At 43.6% G+C, this 22,148-nt stretch overlaps 2 protein-coding genes across 4 annotated transcripts; both read left to right on the top strand.

Moving 5' to 3' along the window:
• Nucleotides 1-1,302: 1,302 nt before the first annotated feature.
• Nucleotides 1,303-8,677, top strand: acat1 (acetyl-CoA acetyltransferase 1). Its single transcript, XM_084473975.1, has 12 exons — nucleotides 1,303-1,434; nucleotides 2,068-2,115; nucleotides 2,200-2,317; nucleotides 2,801-2,896; nucleotides 2,984-3,084; nucleotides 3,496-3,639; nucleotides 5,014-5,164; nucleotides 6,003-6,098; nucleotides 6,460-6,573; nucleotides 7,528-7,592; nucleotides 7,834-7,991; nucleotides 8,261-8,677. Exons 1-12 carry the CDS (start codon nucleotides 1,384-1,386, stop codon nucleotides 8,379-8,381), a joined length of 1,263 nt encoding a protein of 420 aa, XP_084330101.1. The 5' UTR covers nucleotides 1,303-1,383; the 3' UTR covers nucleotides 8,382-8,677.
• A 741-nt stretch (nucleotides 8,678-9,418) lies between these two features.
• tmprss2 (transmembrane serine protease 2) lies at nucleotides 9,419-20,923 on the top strand. Of its 3 annotated transcripts, XM_084474534.1 has the most exons (15): nucleotides 9,437-9,533; nucleotides 10,219-10,315; nucleotides 10,589-10,631; nucleotides 11,012-11,213; nucleotides 12,232-12,321; nucleotides 12,541-12,651; nucleotides 12,784-12,913; nucleotides 13,302-13,421; nucleotides 13,947-13,990; nucleotides 15,377-15,545; nucleotides 16,134-16,300; nucleotides 16,459-16,554; nucleotides 16,728-16,870; nucleotides 17,446-17,598; nucleotides 19,839-20,923. In XM_084474534.1, exons 3-15 carry the CDS (start codon nucleotides 10,617-10,619, stop codon nucleotides 19,848-19,850), a joined length of 1,452 nt encoding a protein of 483 aa, XP_084330660.1. In that variant the 5' UTR covers nucleotides 9,437-9,533; nucleotides 10,219-10,315; nucleotides 10,589-10,616; the 3' UTR covers nucleotides 19,851-20,923. The 3 variants fall into 3 exon arrangements, with proteins under 3 accessions (XP_084330659.1, XP_084330660.1, XP_084330658.1); XM_084474532.1 differs by lacking the exons at nucleotides 17,446-17,598; nucleotides 19,839-20,923 and having other exon boundaries at nucleotides 9,454-9,574; nucleotides 16,459-16,751; XM_084474533.1 differs by lacking the exons at nucleotides 10,219-10,315; nucleotides 17,446-17,598; nucleotides 19,839-20,923 and having other exon boundaries at nucleotides 9,419-9,533; nucleotides 16,459-16,751.
• The last annotated feature ends 1,225 nt before the right edge of the window (nucleotides 20,924-22,148 follow it).

The raw sequence follows: 22,148 nt of genomic DNA, 5'->3' as shown, positions 1-22,148 counted from the left end.
TATTAATTATATATTTTACAAAGATCTATTCATTTTGTAGCAGATGTTTTTATTTATGGAAACATAATTTTTTTTGATAAACATTGTTTTTCAATCCTAATTTATTTGCACTATGTATCGACAAAAGATAATTTCAACAATAAAGACATTTAAATGTAATATCTTGTTTTGTATTTGTTTTTCAAAGTATAAATCAACAAGAGATATGCAAATGGAGAAACTGGGTAGGATATCAATATAAACTCTAAAAGGGTTGTAAAGTGAGAGAGTAGAAATTAGCAAAAGAGAGCAAGATTTTGAAACCAAACAATCAAAAAGACGTCCTCTCCCTCTGCTCCCTATGTTTCTCCACCATTGAGAAATGTTGCATCTCAAAAAAGATCCAATCAAGGGAGAGATACCTTGATTGGTCAGAAATAGGCTCATAAAGAGCCTATCTCTGTGAACAAAAGATAGCTAGGCCACTTCTAACAAATGACACTCAAATAATGGCTCTTATAGTGCATTTACATTTATCAATTGTGCTCTAAGGCTTAGAGCACAATTGATAAATGTAAATGCACTATAAGAGCCATTATTTGAATGTGGCTGTTAAATGTTGCAACATTTAACAGCCACATTATGCTCTTTCACCTTTCACCCCCAAAGTGTGTGTATGCGTGTGAGTGTGTGTGTGTGTGTGTGTGTGTGTGTGTGTGTGTATATGTATGTGTGTGTGTGTGTGTGTGTGTGTGTGTGTGTGTGTGTGTGTGTGTGTGTGTGTGTGTAATAATAACAACATACATGTTATAATATTCATGAATCTTTTCTGTTTACTTTTTAGGTTACATGTACCTTTCAACTTGACCCGGTAGACAGAGTACTACTATCCAGGAAAGGGAGGTGTTTTGTTGAACTTTGGTTGGCTTGACTGTATCGAGACACACGCGCACACACCACACGTCTATAAATGCGTGTAACATGCAATTTATCAGTATAGATAATAAATTGCAACTATACTGATAGCCAAAAGGCTTTTATCTTTATTATGTATGTTATGTAATAGGTCTACATAATATCACATTTAAATATATATATATAGTATTGTATACAATATTGAAACCAACATTGATATACTGAATGTCATATTGTAGGGAGATAATTAATTGCAAATAAAAGAGCATATACAAAGAAGTATCTGATTCTGGAAAAGTTGATGATTGATTTTAAACTACAAGACCCACAATACAACGCGATTCCATAGCGTCACTAAAACACGGCCCTACACACACCTCCTACTATGATTGGACGACACAGAGGCCCCGCCCATTCATCTCTGAAGGTGAAGTAGGCGGTGTAGAGGTGCCAAGTGAGAGCAGCTGACCTTTTTTATTAACTTCAACTATGTCATCCAGTGGACTTTTGACCATGCGTACTCAAATGTGCAAACGCCTGGTAAGTGAGTGTGACAACTATTGGAAACAGATCCATCCGTATCAATTTCTAAAGTTGTTTTGTCAGCCATCTTGCAAACACATGCTACAGCTAGCTCAATGCAAGTTACAAATGCACCCTGGGCTGACAGTGTGTTGCTTTCATATCGTCCTTGAGCAACGTTTAGATAACTGTATCTTTAACTGATAACTCTAGCTTGATGCTGAGCCTCTGTATGTGTTCCAAACTGCGAAATAAATCATCACACATTCAAAGGCATATCATGTGTTTACGATTGTTATTGTTTTCAATGGAATCAACCTGTGACCATAGACTGTAAAAAGCTTGTGATTCAGAGACGGAACTAAGGCACTAATGGGGTCACTGGAGATGGCTGATTTATAAGCTATGCGGTAAAAGTGTTACAGAGGTTAAGAAGTTTGAGTCACAAAGATGTCATGCCGAGAAATGCGGTCAAGCGCCAAATAAGGTCGGAACCCAACTTCTACAAATACAACCATGCGTTGTTATGAGATATAAGTATTAGATAGCATACCAACTTCATTTACATACGCGTTGTGATGGTGTTGAGGACCTGTGATGGTGCGGAGGATGTGTGGATTCACAAACGTGCATCTTGTTCAATCTTTACAGGCGCACAAGTACCTGTCAAGGACCTACTCCTCTCGTCCCTCCCTCAATGTGAGTACTGAGTATCCTTGCTGAAACAGCACATTGTAGAAGCTCACTGCTGGCTTTAATCAGGTGTTTCCCCAATGCTTTCAGGAAGTTGTTATCGTCAGTGCTGTCCGCACCCCCATGGGCTCCTTTAGAGGCAGCCTGGCGGCGGTGCCAGCCACCAAACTGGGCTCCATCGCAATCAGAGGAGCCATCGATAAAGCAGGTACAGTGTTCAACAGAGCACTGCCATGTCGGCATAAGGCATTATGCATGTTTATTAGGGGTGTAATGATACAGTCATTCGTACTGAAATTTTTCAGTACGGGTCTAACGGTTCGATGCACATTTCATTTCGGTACGTACCGTCCTGATGTTTTGTATTGAGGACCACAATGGAAATAAGTCCTGGACTTTATTGTGTTTTTATCCTCAATTGTATTTGATGTCTTTTCATTTATGTAAGGCATTTGTTTGATACAATTGAATAAATCAAATCAAAATCCAATTGTTTAATAAAAAGAAAATACTAAAAACTGCTCTACCGAAAAACATATCGCACTGTGGCTTAAAAACCGAGGTACATACCGAATCATGACTTTCATGTATCGTTACACCCCTAATGTTTATACTTGCCATACATGGCAACAGGGGTTCACTTTTCCCCCTGTTCCGTTAATAACTGAATATATGAGCTGCTTCTCTGTAGGTATCCCGGCGGAGGAGGTGAAGGAGGTGTACATGGGGAACGTCCTGCAGGCCGGAGAGGGTCAGGCGCCCACCAGACAGGCCTTGCTGGGAGCAGGTGTGATCTACAATGCATGATGAAAGAACGCAAGCAAAAAACAAACAAACAAATAGTAACCAGCTACGGCTCATTGCTGTCCTTCAGGTTGTACCCTGGGCACTCCGGCCACCACTATCAACAAAGTCTGTGCCTCTGGAATGAAGTCCATCATGCTGGCTGCCCAGAGCCTAATGTGTGGTCACCAGGTAACCCACCTTCATCGCCGTTCAGCGTCTTTCATTTCATTGTGATCGGAGAGTTCATTCACGGAATGACCTTTACATGACCTTTACCCCTTTTGAAACACCTACCTCTGGAGCACAGTTGGTGTCACAGCAGGGCCTTCATGGCCCCATGGAGAATAGGACCTATCGTTCTATCGGGTTGAACCATTATAATTACATTCATACTCGGGGCATTTAGCAGAAGCTTTTATCCAAAGTGACCTGAAAAAGTAAATTTGTCAGAAGAAAGAGAAACAACATATGGCCTTCGGTACAGTAAAGATATTCATAGAAACAAGTGCTAAGCATTTTCAATTGCGAGGTTAACCCGTTCCCTGTGCACCACAAGAACCACGAGACCTCCCGTCTTTGTGCATGTTTCCCCCCCCCCAGGACGTGATGGTGGCGGGGGGCATGGAGAGCATGTCCAACGTGCCGTACGTCATGACCAGGGACACGCCCTCGTACGGCGGCGTCCGCATGGAGGACCTCATCGTCAAGGACGGCCTCACCGACGTCTACAACAAGTTCCACATGGTGAGCCGTGGCCCGGCGGTGACCACAGGACAGGTTAAAATAGACACGCCGACGCAGCTGCGCGCGCGCACACTCCCTGCTCCCAGGAGACGTTGCTTCATTTTGTCGGAGCAGAGCCAAGGATTATAGAGTTGGATTATGTCATACTCACGGCTTGTTGGTGAATATAGCTCAATCTGTCATTGGGTAAATTAGTATATAGGGTAAAGGATGATTATTCTTCATGTATGCTGCAATGCGTTGGCCTAACATATTAGGAGTGTATTGGTTCAGGTGAATCACGGTCTGGTTTTTGGTCACAGGTTTCGGTTTTGATTCGAAGAAAACTGTAAACGGTTTTGCACTATTTAAAAAGTTCAGAAGCATTACAAGACAGTAAACAGAAGTAAAGCTGACAATAATGTAATGTCGTCAACATTACGTGTAATAAACCGATTTAAAGAGCAATAATCTGACTGTAAACTGTAAGCTGTAAGCTGTAAACCTTACAGACATTGTCAATCTTATAAAGAGCAATATTCTTACAATGACGGTAAACCTTACAGACATTGACAGTCTTCTTATAAAGAGCAATATTCTTACAATGACGGTACACCTTACAGACATTGACAGTCTTCTTATAAAGAGCAATATTCTTACAATGGAGGTACACCTTAGAGACATTGACAATCTTCTTTATAAAGGGCAATAATCAGACAATAGGTAAACCTTGTGCTATAAACACGCAAGAGTCTTTTGGGATTTCCTTATATTGCATTGTTAAAAAGGTTGGCTGTAGAGGGAGTTATAGTTCAGGTGTAACCCTAAACATCTTGCACTGGCCAGAGTTACATTTGGATGGTGTTGCCATTCATGTTTTCACAATATTCGATGTACTCCCGCTAGTATATGTAATGCACTTTCTCACTTTCTTTGCCCGCCATTGTCTCCCGTTTATGTCGCCTACTGAGTATTTAATAAAGTATTTAAAGTCTCTCTAATATTAAACACCAATATTTATGAATTTATTAAATCTTTACTCATCAATCATGTGAAAATCCCGAAACACTTTTTTCTCTGTCCATACTGTGTTGCAATCCTTCCTGAAACCTACGGTACAAATCTCGGCCGGGAAACCATAACACCCCTATTGCACACTAATTGAATTACATTTTTTTATCACATTTTTATATAGAAGCTGCCATATTGCCGTGTACACGGGGCACAAATCCTAGTGGTCAATTTTGATCTGCTTAAAAATAAAGACGATTTATTGAGAACCATTCATAGAATAGACTGGCCTTCCAGAATGGTCTCTTAAACAAACTAACAACCCCATTTTTTTTTTTTCCCCCCCTCCCCTTCCCATAACACTATTGTGTTTGTCGTTACCAGGGCAACTGCGCCGAAAACACAGCCAAGGTCGCTGGCATCAGCAGGGAGGAGCAGGACGCCTACGCCATCGGCTCCTACACGCGCAGCAAGGCGGCGTTTGAGGCCGGCATCCTGGCTAAGGAGATCGTGCCCGTCAGCATCCCCCAGAGAGGTGAGCGGCAGACGTCTCCACCGCTTCAATTTGAAGGACCCCAAACCTAACAGACCCAGGAAATTCATTCCGAAATCCTATTCGTTCCGATAGCCTTTATTACATCCTGCCCCATTTTTTCCCCCGGGATTTTCAGACCCTACCCGGACATGCAGGGTCTGTAATATCTCAGATATTAGGGTAACTGATACATACCCATACCAGAGACCTGGGATCTGTGACTGTATTTTATGGACCAGACAATGCTGGGGATTCAAATGGTACCAAAATAAACTTCTACTGCTAAAAACATGAATCAAGTCGGTTAGACCATATGGTATCGTAATAAAAGGAAATGACAGAAATACCGCACATGAATAGTCTACGGTTTCACTTGAAAAGATGTGATGTCTTATACGAGTAGAACCGTAACAGTCTGCCACACAAACTACTCTTTATCCGTCTTTAGCGTGCGCTTCTCCTCCGCTGTGACTCAACCTGCCGGCACTGCTCAGCACTTTATTCCCTTTATTATTGACCATAATAAAATGTGAACCCTCACCAGAATGGGTCACAGGTCGGGTCCCGGATTGTAGGGTTTGGGTAGATCTGTGAAGGCCGCTAGTGAGCGCACGGGGATGGGCAGCCATCGCAGTTGTATTTTGGTAGTATTTTGTTTTAGCGTTTTTGTTTTGTAGCATCCCTGTCCACCTGCTATACTAACACTGTGTGTGTGTGTGTGTGTGTGTGTGTGTGTGTGTGTGTGTGTGTGTGTGTGTGTGTGTGTGTGTGTGTGTGTGTGTGTGTGTGTGTGTGTGTGTGTGTGTGTGTGTGTGTGTGTGCGCGCGCGTCCCCACAGGTAAGCCTGACGTGGTGGTGTCGGAGGACGAGGAGTGGAGGCGTGTGGACTTCAGCAAGGTGCCCAAGCTGCGGGCGGTGTTCCAAAAGGAGAACGGTAATGGCGTGATCTCACCCCTACAGGTGCCGTCCGCCCCTTGCCCCCGCCCCCCCCCGGCTTAGTGATGCACACGAAAGGAATGGCACTCGTAAACACACATTCCTATTCCCATGCAGGGTTTCCCACAGCACTAAGGCAGCCGCCTAATCAACACACGCCTGCAGCCTTCACTAACACGTCCCAAATTGTATTTTCTTTTGTAAATATTATACAAAAGTATCAAATAATCCAAACTTAATTCACTCTCTGTGTATAGTTACACAGAGAGTACACCCCCCCCCTCTGTGTGGAGTTAGTTTGTTGTTCAAGGTGTGGCGTCGTCATAAACGTGACTAATAAAGTTTTGATTGTCTTGTAGGCACTGTAACCGCGGCCAACGCCAGCACCCTGAACGATGGCGCTGCCGCTCTGGTCCTCATGACGGCCGACGCTGCCAAGAGGCTCAATGTCAAGCCCCTGGCCAGGATCGTCTGTAAGACACACACACACACACACACACACACACACACACACACACACACACACACACACACACACACACACACACACACACACACACACACACACACACACACACACACACACACACACACACACACACACACACAGTATGTTCAGTGGTTAGTTATTTTTTCTAGCTGGGCAATTTCAAAACAGGATGGGTGAGGAGGGTGCTTGGATTAATGTGACAGTATGTTCACCTTGAAACCATTGCTGTGGAGCGTGTGTGGATGATTGCTGGTTTGACATGCCACGCCATGAACCGCTTTTCAACATCACCACCCCGTGTCCTGGTTCCGGGGGAGTCCACTAAAAGCCATCCCAGTTGGCTAACGGTAGCTCACGTTATTATCCGGCTAGCAGTCTTTTTTTAAAGTTCATGCTGTTTACCAGCAGCTAATACAACATTGTAGCTTCAAGAACGTGGATTAATTTGATAATTACATGAATACACACAGTACATTACACATAACTAGCCTTGTGTAACTGGCGCGAAGTCATCTTGCCTATTTAACGTTGGTTGCTTGCCATCGTATTGAATAAGATCCTCAGATGATCCACACAGGCTGTACAGTTATCTTCTTTTGGATGTGACAAATCATAAGTGAACCATCAATTATAGGGACTGAACTGAGTTGACTTTGAAGTTTATTTTGAAGTTTGAATTCAAGTTGGCTCTGGGAAGATGTTTAACATGTTTGCACAGCTAGAACACAGCAGGCAGAAGCCAAACAACATACTGATACATACATAAAACATACTGTTTTTTACAGTCTAGACTCATACTATACAATCAGTGGACACTCCCTTGGGTTGGCTTTTAGGACCCCTTCAACTTGGGAGTGGTGCCTTGGATTAAGCATTACACTAGAAGGGAATTTCATTGCTAAGTCATTTCCTCTATTTGTTGTTTGTTTTCTCCCAGCTTTCGCCGATGCTGCCGTCGCTCCCATTGACTTCCCCATCGCGCCTGCGTTTGCTGTGCCCAAGGTTAGAAGCGGACGTTAAAATGGGAACGCCATGAAAATTTGGCCATCTTGAGTCCCCAAAATAGATGCCATTTTCTTGGGATGATCTGTCAGACTTTAACCACTGTGCGTGTGTGTGTGTGTGTGTGTGTGTGTGTGTGTGTGTGTGTGTGTGTGTGTGTGTGTGTGTGTGTGTGTGTGTGTGTGTGTGTGTGTGTGTGTGTGTGTGTGTGTGTGTGTGTGTGTGTGTGCGCGTGTGTCAGGTGCTGGAGGCGGCTGGCATCCAGAAGCAGGACGTGGCCATGTGGGAGCTGAACGAGGCGTTCAGCGTGGTGGCGCTGGCCATCGTGAAGATGCTGGACATCGACCCGGCCAAGGTCAACGTCAACGGGGGCGCGGTCTCTCTGGGTCACCCTATCGGGTAAATGACCCCCCCACCCCTCCCTGCCATTAACCTTAGCTCTCTGTTAACTATTAGTGTTTTATCATTAGCTAATCTCGTTTACAGTATTCCGAACGCAGCAATATTCCGGAAATCGCAAAATCGAAATTTGTGCCTGAACCTGGGATATCTTTAGTTATTAAACTACTCAGCCGAGGGATTATGCATGAGAAGCACTGGACCCTAGTGAGTAAATCACAAACATAGCATATCAACATTGCGGGTCCTTTTGTTGTTGTTTTCTTCAGGATGTCTGGAGCGAGGATCGTAGGCCACATGGCCCACAACCTGCAGGCCGGTGAATACGGGCTGGCTGGCATCTGCAACGGGGGCGGGGGCGCGTCCGCCATCCTTATCCAGAAACTGTAGAGAACCTTTCCTCTGAAGAGCTAACTCTGAGGTCCTTCCACTCCGTGTGTGTGTTTTGTTGGACCACGCTGTGGGTCCGATTACGATGCCCCCACAATGACATGACTCCTCCATTGCTAGTCTTGATCTGTGCGACTTTGAACACGCAGGCTGCCTTACTATATATACTTGACGACGTCCCTGTTCATGATTTGACTCTGTGACTCCAATGTTCAAGACACTCCTTAGATTGATGATGGTCTGTTGTGAAAAGTATTTAACTTGAAGAGTTTAATAAATAGTTTCTATGAAATGGATCCACGTGTTGTTTCACCTTTATTTTTCCTTGGATGTGATTTGAGAAATTCTGGCCACTAGGTGGCGTCATCTCCCCTCTTTGAACAGGGGTGAAAGGTTTAGATCAGGTTTTCATTGGTTTGTCGGGCCATGTAAGAGTATGACTTTGACTACGTAGTTTAATGAAAAACATTATCTGTCATTCAACATGACACAACACCCTCCAATGATACTGCTACTGGCCTCACTTATTTCACTCCATCTTAAAGTCAAGGGGGTGATTATGAACAACGCACATTAACACATTAGTACTGGGATATTTTATGAGCAGTATACATGATAGACCATTTCACACACAGCAGATTGTCAAAAATATCACATGGATTCAGCACCCTTTGAATATTAGCCTCATAGCTAACTCATTCCATAGCAAAACAAAAGCCCATTATGTGGTATGGTTCTCATAACCAATGATATTGTAAACAACTACTTTCAATATATATTCATATTCATATTTCCCTAGCTCACTGTGAATGCTGTAACCTCTTCCTGAGCACGTATTTCATTCCAATTCCAAAACCGTTTTCTCTGAGCACCAGTGTGCCGTGTTGAGGCGAGGGTAGGCGTGTCCCACTTCATCCTCCCTCCTCACCTTGTCACCTCTTTACCTCCAGCTCAGCCACTCAGGCCTTAGGTACAATATTGACATACGTTTCAAAGTCCTGAGGCCTTTTTAGGTTTTTGCTGTGGCACATGTTCCAACAGGCTAGTGTGCACATATTGGCTCGGTGCGCGGTGGAACGAGGAGCGCCGGTTACTGATTAAAGCTCCGAGAGGCTGAGGCGGTCCCAGGAAGGGAGAAGAGACATGCAGAGAGTAAGAGGCTCCTGTCTTAACCCTGTCCCTCTCCTTTCAATGTGGGTTTCCGCTACCTAAGCCTCTCCTTGCTAGTGCTGCTAATGAGCTGATACTGAGCCCTTATCGCTTGGTCATAGCTGGATTTGCGACCATAGGTTCTATTTACTTGTTAAATCAAAAGAACGATTGACAATCTGAATTCATGTTCATTGTTGAACTCCACACTTGGGACAGTGTATAGCTTATGACTATTTGATATATCTGATTAGTTAATTTGATATATCTGATATAAGGTCATACATTAGGGCGTATGTGATCCTTTACCTGGAAAAGCAAACAAGACAAGGTGTGTTAGTAGTGATACTGGGACTGAAACTTGACAGTTTCCTGCTCCTGAAAACCCTACTTTGCTCGTATGATAACTAATTGTAACGTTGAGGGAGTGCCTAACAAGTCATTGTAACTTTTAAAGAGAACCTAACAAGAAGGGTTCTATAGCAGAGAAACCTGCTTATGACTTCATCTGCCTTAGAGTGACATAAAAAAAAACCTAAATAAAGAGCGAATCAAGTTAGTCATTTCAAGGGTTCGACACAAGTGGCCTCTTGTACTCACACACGAGTGAGAAGGAGTGGCCGTGGCTGTTTATTACCTGAAACAGTGGATATGGTTTGTCACGCACACACACACACACACACCACAGAGAGACGCAGTCAGAGGATTGGAACAACAGCCAGGGCAGTAGGAAGGGAGAACGCACAGACAAACCAAACTGGTGGAAAAGAACTGGGATAATCAAGGTAGGTTGTAGATTTCTTAAAGCAGGTTTTGTCAGTTGGATTATTGGAATATACAATTAAAACCTCGGGCTTTGTTTAATTGCATGATAGTTGGCAATGTTTTCTTCATTGTTTTCATTTAAGATGTAGGCTATTGGCTATTGTTTTAACAACCTTTTTACACCAGCAAATTGATTGAATATAATTGCTGGAATATGGACCCTATTAGAAAACCTCAAATGCCATATTTGAGAACATATTTCTTTATGTCGTTTTCCTTTTCTATCACCTAAGGTCGCCTTTCCAAAGCAAAAGGCTCAGCATGAATTCCACACAGGTAATGTAAATCTATTTGCATGTTACTAATTCTTCCTTGATTTATAATTTAAACTTTGTTCCAATGTAAACTCAACCTGAAACGATTTTCCATATATTGAAATATCCAACCACTAACCCAAGTCATTTGATCATGGGACAGAACTATATTTACCTTTAGCACTCTCATGAAAAACCAGTGTGTGCTGGATTCAAGTTGAGAGAGTTGTATCTATCAAATGCACTGTAAAAACAACGTTTTGGGAAAAGTAGTTATGGGAATTATTGGACAAGGCACAGGTCAGCTACATAGTATGTTAAAAATACACAGTGTAAGAAATATAGAATGTAACATTTTGTATAGGTATAAAATAAAATAAGATTTCTCCTCCCCCTCTGCAGCCCACTGCGCCCCACCACGATAACGCGGGCTTCAGGGACGACAACGACAGACCTCCGTCCTATAACCAGTCCCAGCTGTACCCTACCGTCCCACAATGGTCCCCCCAACCAGTCGTCACGACCAGCACCAGCGTCCCACAATGGTCCCCCCAACCAGTCGTCATGACCAGCACCAGCGTCCCACAGCCCGTTCGGAGGAAAGGTAATACACAAAAGCATGTCATATCCAAAACCACTACACAAAAGCAGCCACCCACCCACCCAACGGAAACCCATTCTGCACCCAATGCCATCGCTGTTCTGTGACCTTCTCAGGGTTTCAATCCTTGATGAGGGTTTGGCCCTTCAGAGCTTCGCAGGGTTCTGGGAGTGAGACACTGTCACTGTGAATTAAGCGCTGCACAAATGCAATTGATATTAATGCACGCAACAGAGCCTTCTGTGTGTTCTTTTCTTATACGCCCTGTACGTCTGTGATGTCGGGCAAAGGCCTAACCCTGTCTGTAACAATGACCGGTCTGCCTGCAGTAGGTGGACATTATCTCATTGAGCCTTCATTTGGTTTTCTGTGGATATCATTTCCTCATCATTTACATTGTTACATCATTGACAATGTCACATCATACAATTTCCTTTGGATGAGGCTTTATGTGAGAGGAAATATGATATAATTTCATTGGCTTAAATGTTAACATCATAATGTGACTGCTATTATCAGTTAAAATGGGGAAAACATTGCAATGCAATGCAAACTTTATTATCGTATTATCTTATCGCTTCATCAAGCTCAGCTTCTTCTTCCCTCTCCCTCCTTCTCTCCCTCCCTCTCTCGCTCCCTCTCCCTCTCCCTCCCTCCCTCCCTCTCTTTCTCAATTGTATTGTTGTCTGGATATATACTGAAAACAGTGTCTGCTCCACTTCATGTTCTACTTTGGGGACATCAATAGTTATACATTTCTTTATACTAAGGACAGTCGAAGGCCACAGGCTATAAATGTATTGGATCATAATATTTGCTCTTATTTAATCTATCTCAGAAAGTTAAACTTCCCTTTTAGTTTCCTTTAATGGAACATGTACAATTTCCTTTGTATGTTTCTATAGCCTGTCAACAATCTACTCCCTCTCGTTTGCATACATTTGAATGGATTTGTTATGTTTGAGGATCTCTCTCTGTCTGTCTGTCTGTCCGTCTCTTTCTCTGTCTCCATGTCTCGCAGAACCGAAAAGTAACAGGAAATATGTGTTGTGTGGACTGGTCGCCTTTGTGCTCATCGTGTTAGTGGTGGGAGTGTTGATCTGGTACTTCGGTAAGTTGTAACTATACGGTTTAAAATGTTGCCGTTTGACAATAGCATAAGGGTGGCCAAATTAAATTATTGTCAAGATAAAGACAAAGATACAGAAATATGCCACAATTCTTAAATTGCATTTGTTGTATAATGATGATAATAATAATGATATAATTATCTGTGTTTATATATTTTTCATATTTGTATAAATGTATATATTTGTGTGTGTGTTTGTAGCTTTCTACCAGAGAGGGCTGGCATGTCAAGGTGGCGGCGGTGTCCTTAAAGCATCCCAGTGGTGTGATGGTGTCAGAGACTGCAAAGGAGGAGAGGACGAGTCCCAATGCCGTAAGACCTCCCAGCTCAATCACACGCACACACACACACACACACACGCACACGCACACGCACACGCACACGCACACGCACAGGCACACACAGACACTCTCTCGGAACTCAGAAGCGTCTCTTGGGTCACAGTTCGCCTCCATGGGACCGCCTTTGTGCTGCAGAGCTTCTCAGCGGCCAGCCAGACCTGGCGGCCTGTGTGTGCGGAGGGCTGGAGAGACGACCTGGGCAGAGCTTCCTGTAAACAGATAGGCTACTCAGGGTGAGTTGGTATCCCTGGAGGGACGCGGCACCACGACTACACACAATAACAACAACGCATAACAACAACAATGTAGAGCAAATAGCGTAATTAATAATAGCAACAATAGTAATAAATCGGTCCCTTTGAAATCAGTAAAGCAAGCTGTATATGTACAGCAGCATCTAACAACACCAACAACAGCGGCACAAGCCACAATGACCTAACCCTACATCCAAGCATAACCCCATCTAACCATGCACAACAACGTCTAACCACATAAAACAATCACAGTGACAGCGGCCTCCACAGTAGTACTCATCATGGTATCATGGTGAAGGTTAAAGGTGGGACTCAAGTGGCCATGGATGGTTGTGTGATTTGGCCTTGCCTGCACCCTGTTCTACAGTGGCGAGTTTGTTTCGTCGACCCAGACGGGTGCAGGCTCCCTGGGGACGGGAGGCTACAGCAAGCTGAAGCCAGAGTCCTACCAAGCGGGTGACCGGATTCAATCGTACCTCAGAGACAGGTACTTCTGACCCTCATCACCAGTAAGGCTGATTGCACAGTTTTACACATTACAGTTTAACTGCTTTTGTAAACACACACAGACAGACGTCTTAAAGGTGCTTGTAGGTACAATTTGATCACAATTATTTCAGGGTAGATTGTTAGAAATGGCAGAGCCATCTGTCAGCTATTAGATGGTAAAATGCGCTGTGAGAATTTCATTTTCAAGCTCACTGCGTCTGCCTCTGTACGAGACCGTTTTGATTTAAGACCGCTCCTGGCTCATTTCTGACCAATCAGGGTACCGGAACGGGGAATCCATCTTGCTTGTCAGTCAAAAGTGCAGGACTGCAGTGGACAGACTACCTCTCAAGAGAAACATCGGGGCGAGGGAGCAGTGTGGGAGGGGACTTATCTTTGGGGTTGCTGAGTTGGAAAACCTTGCGTAATAACCCCCGACTCATACCTAAAGCACTTTCTAAATGAAATTATGATTCAGTCACAACACTCTTCTTGAATTAATTTGATTTTGCCCCCTTTACAGCCAAACATGTAACTCCAACAAAGTTGTCAGCCTGCGCTGCATTGGTAAGCATCCCTTCCTTTCTGGCTCTATACTGTATTTAGCTGCGACTCTCAGAGTCAAACTACACTAATTATCCAATTATCCAATTATCCTACAGATTAGACTGTGGACAATGAAGATCAAACTCATCGCATTGATAATTCATATCAAAGAGTTTTTCAATGCAGCGATACAATTCCCTCATGAAGGCAGATCCCTAGTTATTTATATCATTAGGTATTCACAGAGTATCTGTGGATACCTATTGTTATATTTAAAGTGTATCTTATAGTTATAGTTTTGGTATGGTAATAAATCGATAATCAGTATAGTATTCCTAATCCCTTCCCAGTAGGCGAGAATGAATTCAGCGCATAACTTCCTTTAATATGACAGGAATTTAGTATTTGCAGGTAAAACAAATATGAACATGGGTCAGAACAAATCTTTTAATTTGATCCTTCAATGTTGGAATTTAGTTGGATGAGGCTTTATGTGAGAGGAAATATGATATAATATCATTGACTGAAATGTTAACGTCATAATGTGACTGCTATTATCAGTTAAAATGGGGAAAACATGCAAACTTTATTATCGTATTAACGTGTATCGCTTAATCAAGCTAACCTTCCTCTCTTCCCTTTCTCCCTCTCACTCCCTCCCTCCCTCTCTCCCTCTCTCCCTCCCTCTCCCTCCCTTCCTCCTTATCCCTCTCCCTCCCTCCCGCTCCCTCCCTCCCTCTCTACCTCCCTCCCTCCCTCTCCCTCCCTCTCTACCTCCCTCCCTCCCTCTCCCTCCCTCCCTCTCCCTCCCTTCCTCCCTCTCCCTCCTCCCTCCCTCTCCATCCCTTCCTCCCTCTCCCTCCCTCCCTCTCCCTCCCTTCCTCCCTCTCCCTCTCTACCTCCCTCCCTCTCTCCCTCCCTCTCCCTCCTCCCTCCCTCTCTCTACCTCCCTCTCCCTCCCTCTCTCCCTCCCTCCCTCTCCCTCCCACCCTCTCTCTCTCCCTCCCTTCCTCCCTCTCCCTCCCTCCCTCCCTCCCTCTCCCTCCCTCCCTCTCTCCCTCCCTCCCTCCCTCCCTCCCTCTCTACCTCCCTCTCTCCCTCCCTCTCCCTCCCACCCTCTCTCTCTACCTCCCTCTCCCTCCCTCCCTCCCTCCCTCTCCCTCTCCCTCTCCCTCTCCCCCTCCCTCCCTTCCTCTACCTATCCCTATCCCTCCCTCTCTACCTCCCTCTCCCTCCTCCCTCCCTCTCTACCTCCCTCTCTCCCTTCCTCTCTCCCTCCTCCCTCCCTCCCTCTCCCTCCCACCCTCTCTCTCTCCCTCCCTCCCTCCCTACCTCTCCCTCCCTCCCTCCCTCTCCCTCCCACCCTCTCTCTCTCCCTCCCTCCCTACCTCGCCCTGCTCTCATCAGAGTGCGGTGTCAGTCAGACGGGCCCCAGCTCACGCATTGTGGGCGGGACGCCTGCGGCGAGGAGTGCCTGGCCCTGGCAGGTCAGCCTGCAGTACAACAGAAGACATTTCTGCGGTGGCACCATCATCGGCAAATACTGGATCCTTACGGCCGCTCACTGCTTCCCAGAGTTAATATTATTAGTTATTTTTCATGAATACAAACTTTCTTCTTCTTCTTAGTATTAGTATAGGTTAGCCTGTATGAGCTAGCAACTATAACATTTTTAAATGCGAGTTCTTGACAACTGGTACATTTACATTGGACATTTAGTTTAATTTAGGGGCGGGGATATTTTTCTGTTCAGGCATTCGTTCTCTTGCTAAAGCCACTCCCACTCGCTACAATCAGATTGGGTGGGGGGCGATAGCCAGAGTGTTTGGTTTGCTACCTACATGAGTTACCATGAGTAACCAACCAATTGAAGGCCATTTCATTGGTTGTTTTTTTTATCCTAGGTTTTACAAACCAAAGCATCTTGATTTACAAACCAAAGAGTCTTGATTTACATTTTCATCCAAGATAATTGGCTTAAGAGTTTTCCCTTAACTTCAAAACTCTTGTAAATGTGCTGCTAAGTGCTTAACATAATAAAACAAAAGACACAGTCGCATCAGGTAAAAGGTGTTTGCTTAAAAATGAATTCATCTTAATCTTTTTTGAATATATACCCCTCCCCCCCCCCCCAACACACTCCCTGTTTTTCTTAATCCAAAAGGCCGTCTGACACCTTCATGTTGTCCGTCTCCTACGGGGGCATTCTCCTGAGTCAGATGTATAAACATGTGTCGGTGCAAAGAATCATCGTCCACGAGGACTACAACATCGAGCCCCAGGCCAACGACGTGGCTCTCCTGAGGCTCAGCCAGCCTCTGACCTTCAGCCGTAAGACACGCCCCCCTCGCCGAGTTAGCGCCCGCACCACCGGGTGTTTGTGGAGGCCCCCGACGAAGACGGAATGGAACCCATGGTTCTATATTTTCACTTGCATTTCCTTTTATCCCCTTCTTTTTTTTTTTATCAATTGTATCTTTCCGCCCCAGAGGATGTGAGGCCGGCGTGTTTACCCAACGTCGGCGTGAACCTGAACCCAAAGCGGAACGCCTGGACCACCGGATGGGGAACGCTGAGCTCTGACGGTGATCCAAAAACAGAAACATCTCTCGCTCCCTCCCACTCTCCCTCCCTCTCTCTCCCTCTCTCTTAATATTTCATAAAGGGGCTGGCAGTGCGCTAAATAGCTTGTCTCTTGAATGTGTTGAAAGCAGTTCATACTCCAGTCCATCCAATAATAATAAATCTTACCACCCAGGGGTCAGCCCGGATGAGTTGATGCAGGCCGAGGTGACCATTTACAGCAGGGACACGTGCAACCAACAGCACATATTGAACCAACTGGTGACTGAAACCATGATCTGTGCTGGAGAGTTGGCTGGAGGAGTGGATTCATGTCAGGTCGGTCGGATTTGTCCTTTTCCTATATATTTATTTTTCTCCTTCACCTACCTCTTCTTCCTCCTCCACCTCTTATTTCCTCTCCTATCCTTTCCTCCTCATTCTACTCCCTCTTCTCCTTTCCTCCTCAATCTACTCCTCCTACTTATTTTCTTCTCCTCCTCATTCTCCTTCTCCTGTTACTCCACCTTCATCTGCTCCTCCTTCTTCTTCTCCAGTCCTCCTCCCCCTCCTTCTCCTCCTTCTCCTGCTCCTCCTCCTTCATCTGCTCCTCCTTCTTCTTCTCCAGTCCTCCTCCCCCTCCTTCTCCTCCTTCTCCTGCTCCTCCTCCTTCATCTGCTCCTCCTACTTCTTCTCCTTTCCTCCTCCTTTTCCTCCTCTCCTTCCCCTCTCCGTCTCTTCCTCTGTCATATCTCTTGTAATATTTGTATCTCTTTTGATGAAAACAGCCACCGGCATCTACCATGTCTATCGTTTGAAGCACCTTTACTCTTTCTCTCTCTGATGTCTTTCACTCATAAACGAAATAGAGAGAAACGAGAAACTTGTAAAACATCTGTTTGTGTTTCCTCCAGGGGGACAGTGGGGGACCACTGGTGGCCAAGGAAGGTGGTGTCTGGTGGCTGGCTGGGGACACCAGCTGGGGCTTTGGATGTGCCGCACGGAACAAACCAGGGGTCTACGGCAACGTGACCTACTTTTCGGACTGGATCCATAAGCAAATGCAGGTATGTAAAGACATAACAAGGATGTTGATCATTTGGATCGCGTTAAAGGTATGATATGTAATTCCTTCTGCTAGTCTCTAAATTAAGACAATAACAAAAGACGCTGTAGTTTGATGATGTCATTAAGTAGTGTGGGAGTAGTTGGCTTCACCAGAATGGCGGTGGCATTCTATCGGACGTGACTCGATCGGCCGAAATCCTGTTCAGGGACGAGTTCATGTGTTAAAGTTGTATTCACTTAACATTTCATGTCACGTTCATTCATGTTACTCATGTCATTTCATTCTAATGAAACAGCCTTGCAGCTATTCCCCTAACATACCATTAACTTGCTAATTTACTATAAATGAGTCCACCACCCAAACAGCTGAGGATAATGTAATGAATATCCCAGAGCTGATATTCATGGTCAAAAAAATCATACTAAAATAGCGTTGTGAACAATGTTAAACATTGTTGTAAACTTAGACTGTTACCACGCAATTACAGAGTTTCCCACGTAATTCGATTCTGGATATTCAACAGATATTCACACTCTGAATAACAGGAACTAAAGACGTTATCACAGGTATGAGTCCTGTGTGTTTAGCGGTCTAAACCTGCGTAACAGACAGGTTAAGAAGCAGCACTTCTCTCCATAGAGCCATCGTTTGGTCAGTATTTGTACACTGATTACGAAAAAACGGATTCCCCTTCCCTAAACAATAGACTACCTGAAACTAAATTAAACCAGAGATGTCTCACGGTTCAAAATGTTGGATTATAATCACTGTTTAACAGTAGAAAGGCATTAAAAAATGGTTGCTCCGGTGTGGGTGGTCCACACATAGGCTGTATATAACCTGTATACGGGTGAAACTCAATAAACATAAACTGTTAAGCCTACAATACAGGTTCAACTGACTTTCAAGGTGTGTACATTGGTGGAAACTGTCGCACTATTTTTCCACAAAACAAAAAGCCCCTACAAAACGAACTGTGTGTTTGATTATGTCTGCTCTGCGGGAAATATCTCACAAAAAGCGTTCCTCTCGTGATCAAGTTTTGGGTCAGAGCGTGTGGGGAGCGAAAGTTCCACTCACTGACCGTTGTCAGTGTTCTGGTGAGAGGGAGAGAGCGAGAGCGAATCTTTTTTTGCGTGCAGCTCTACAATTAAATACGATTTTACCTATTTTTAAAGAGTAAAAAAAGGTATTGGAAACACTATCGATCGCAAATGGCGTCATTCTCTCTGATGGACAAAAATATACAATTTGAAATGACCCGCCCAGGTTAAATCTATGTGGAAAAAACTGCATTCCCCTGGTGGCTGGCATGAGCCACTAGTCATCATAGTAAGCTAGATCAATATTGAAATATCATATCAATCAATTTGGTCTCTACTTGATTACTGTTTTCACCTGTTGCCCTGAAAGTTAGGGGATAAAGACAATATGACGCCATGTAAGTGTTAACTTAAATAAAACTATGGATTTATCTGGGTTTCAACATTGTTGGAAAACATTTTGGTTAATAAGTACACAACTCAACAAAATATATTACATAGGTCAAGTAATTTTAGGTATTTTATGTGGAAATGTTAAAACATATTAGTAGTAGTAGAAAACTTTATTATCCCCGTGGGGCAGTTGGGTTTGCGGCACAGTCGCCAGGCACTTCATGACAGGACAACAAACATATGACAGCAAGTAGTCCATACATCAGACACCAACAGACATAACATGGAGAACATACAACACACACTACAATACACTACATACCCTTGGATATGGCCAGGCCAGCTGGACATAAGATAGCTTATTTACTGATTTAAGGCTTTTATAGCTTGTGGTACAAAAGAGAATTTGGATCTGTTCTTAGTCATAAGGGGTGGGCAGAAACTACGCCTAGATGGGAGTAGTTTAAAATAACATGACAGGGGGTGTGTATAATCACATACAATGTTATTGGCCTTTCTCACCAGTCTGTCTTTATAAATGACCTCAATGCTCGGCAGTGTCTTCCCAAGTAGCTTACTAGCAGTTGTAACAGTTTTTCTGATTGCCTTTTTTTGTGACTCAGTTATACCTTTAATGATAATTGTATTAATAATCAAATCACAACAAGACACCAATGAAGATGTTATCAACGGTCAATTTAATTGAAAGTGTAGGTTAATGATGTTGATGGATTTGTAATTGTTACATGAGATGATGAACTTTGCAGACTACTAAGACTTGCCTTGTTTTCTATTTTAACAGCTGGGCTCTTGAAATCTCTTCCTGAAATATTTGAGTACATGTTGGTTTCTTATGACCGTTTTAATTATTAGATTTCATTAATATACAGCATTTTTTATGATTTATTTTTGATATGGCGAAGGGACTGTGTACATTAATTGAAATTTCTGTTTATTCTTAAACAGATAGATGTTTTATATTGTTTTTGTTTGTGTTTGGCTGCTGGTTATTCAACTTTTATGCAACTATTATGCAGCATGCATATAATGGACACCGGCATGACAGAATACTCATGCCGGCTATTCAATGTACTGTTGATGTGATAGCACTTTTATCCAGCCAGAATGTCTTTTGCCAAATTTCAAATTAATTACATTTTATTTAAAGACAAAATGTGTAACATTAAGACCATTCGAGTTAATAGTTGTTTGACTCAGAATTCAACAAGCTCAATAAGTGTTCTGTCTACTCTAACCGGCTGTGCATGTGGGTGACACAGACTAGCTCTGCTGGCTGGTCAGAGTGGGGAGGATGTTGATGTTGAATTTCAGTTATTGAATGTGATTTAATGATAATATTATTGAAATCACTATGGATCAGCATAGACTTTTTAAACAGCGAGCTAATTTAAATGTTACACATTGCAACTTTAAGTGGATTATCAACACTCTTTACAAAGAACAATATAGAAACAATATATATGCTTGTACATAGGGTTATATATATTTATCAATTTAAATGGGGCTATGTGTTTTGGTTTCATATTAACCAGAGCAACACATCGTTCAATGATTACTTTATATTTATATAGAAAGATTTATATTTGTTTTCCTACAACAAACAGACCTATAAAAGGCTATTTAGCAAAATTACTTGAAGAAGTGAACTGTTTTTAACTCCACAATAAATGAGGAGTTAAGGATTATAGTTGTTTTGGGGAAAGGTCTGATCTTATAGATCACCAGTTTGCATTATCCTGAAATTATAGGTGGCTGGATTTAGACGCACACTAACTAATCAAGTGCCTATCCTTTTAGTGTTTCACAATACCATAAATGATGGTTATGTAAAATAATGAAATGTTTACAAGAATAAAGATTACTTTTTTAAACACGTCTTCGTTGCCAACTAAATTTCTCATGTGTCATTATCTGAGGCAGTTTAATATTTTCTTCACCAATTAGCCATTTTTAATTTATAATTTTCCTGGCCAATACAACAAGTTGCTTTTATATACTTTCATATTGATGTACCACACTTACGCTATCCTCTCACAAATTCGAATCTCTCTCTTTCACTGCTCTCTCCCTCTCTCTCTCTCTCTGTCTCTCTCTCTCTCTCTCCCTCCCTCTCCCTCTCTCTCCCTCTCTCTCTCTCTCTCTCTCTCTCTCTCTCTCTCTCTCTCTCTCTCTCTCTCTCTCTCTCTCTCTCCCTCTCTCTCCCTCTCTCTCTCTAGCTCTCCCCCTCTCCCTCAATCAGGGCTCGTGGGGTCCAGCTTACTAACTGGCAGACGCTAAAGCCCTGCATCTGCTACCTGTTGGTGCCAATTAACAGAAGCATGAGGCCGCTTCCGACGCCCTCTTCCGTAGCTTCACAGATGCTACAATTAAGCACTCGTTTGTTTTGCTCGTTTAGAGTCAATGTGATGGAGGGGGGGGTGGGGGGGGGGGGGTTCTACTGTCTCAAAGCCATCCCAGAGGATCGGCCTTTTCGGTTTTTTTGTTGGGTTTCCGCTTCCTTTTTGGTTTCTAGTGGGATCCAAGTGGATCCCAGGCCGGTGTGTTGAACACACACACACACACACGCACGCACACGCACACGCACACACGCACGTACACACATACACACATACACACTCCCATTTAAATGAGCTCTCCTCACGACCCTGGGTGAAGACAGATTTGCTTAGCAAAGTCAGAACACTTTCTCGGCTGTTGACTGGAGTGTGTGTGTGTGTCTGCGTGTGCGTCTGTGTGCGTGTCTGTGTGTGTGTGTGTGTGTGTGTGTGTGTGCATGTGCGTGTGTGTGTGTGTGTGTGTGTGTGTGTGTGTGTGTGTGTGTGTGTGTGTGCGTGTGTGCGGATGCTCAGTAGGTGAATTTTGTAGTGACTATGCTGCAAAATTGTTACACTAAAATGTCCATTTCCTCTATCAAGTGGGGATTTTAGACCCATCCTTTATGTCTTATTCTCACTAGTACAACATAGAGTAATGTCGGATATGTTTTAAACTGAACTGACATGTCTGGATGCCTGTTATCAAGTGATCAAGCAGAGAGGGGCTCAGCATCACGAAGAAAATCAAGAATTACACCGTTCAAAATGAGTCAATG

The sequence above is a fragment of the Micromesistius poutassou genome, assembly GCF_964030765.1.
Source record: "Micromesistius poutassou genome assembly, chromosome: 10".
NCBI lineage: Eukaryota > Metazoa > Chordata > Actinopteri > Gadiformes > Gadidae > Micromesistius > Micromesistius poutassou.
Note: the sequence above shows the minus strand (reverse complement) of the source record. Positions and strands in the feature narration are given on the sequence as shown.

What these genes read in the sequence shown, in the direction of transcription:
- tmprss2 (XM_084474534.1), top strand. An exon ending in GCCGCTCACTGCTTCCCAGA is followed by an intron (nt 15,546 to 16,133) that starts GTTAATATTATT and finishes TTAATCCAAAAG; the next exon opens with GCCGTCTGACACCTTCATGT. An exon ending in GAGGAGTGGATTCATGTCAG is followed by an intron (nt 16,871 to 17,445) that starts GTCGGTCGGATT and finishes TGTTTCCTCCAG; the next exon opens with GGGGACAGTGGGGGACCACT.
- acat1 (XM_084473975.1), top strand. Translation starts at nt 1,384, where the DNA reads ATGTCATCCAGTGGACTTTTGACCATGCGTACTCAAATGTGCAAACGC. An exon ending in TCTACAACAAGTTCCACATG is followed by an intron (nt 3,640 to 5,013) that starts GTGAGCCGTGGC and finishes TGTCGTTACCAG; the next exon opens with GGCAACTGCGCCGAAAACAC. An exon ending in TCTCTGGGTCACCCTATCGG is followed by an intron (nt 7,992 to 8,260) that starts GTAAATGACCCC and finishes TGTTTTCTTCAG; the next exon opens with GATGTCTGGAGCGAGGATCG.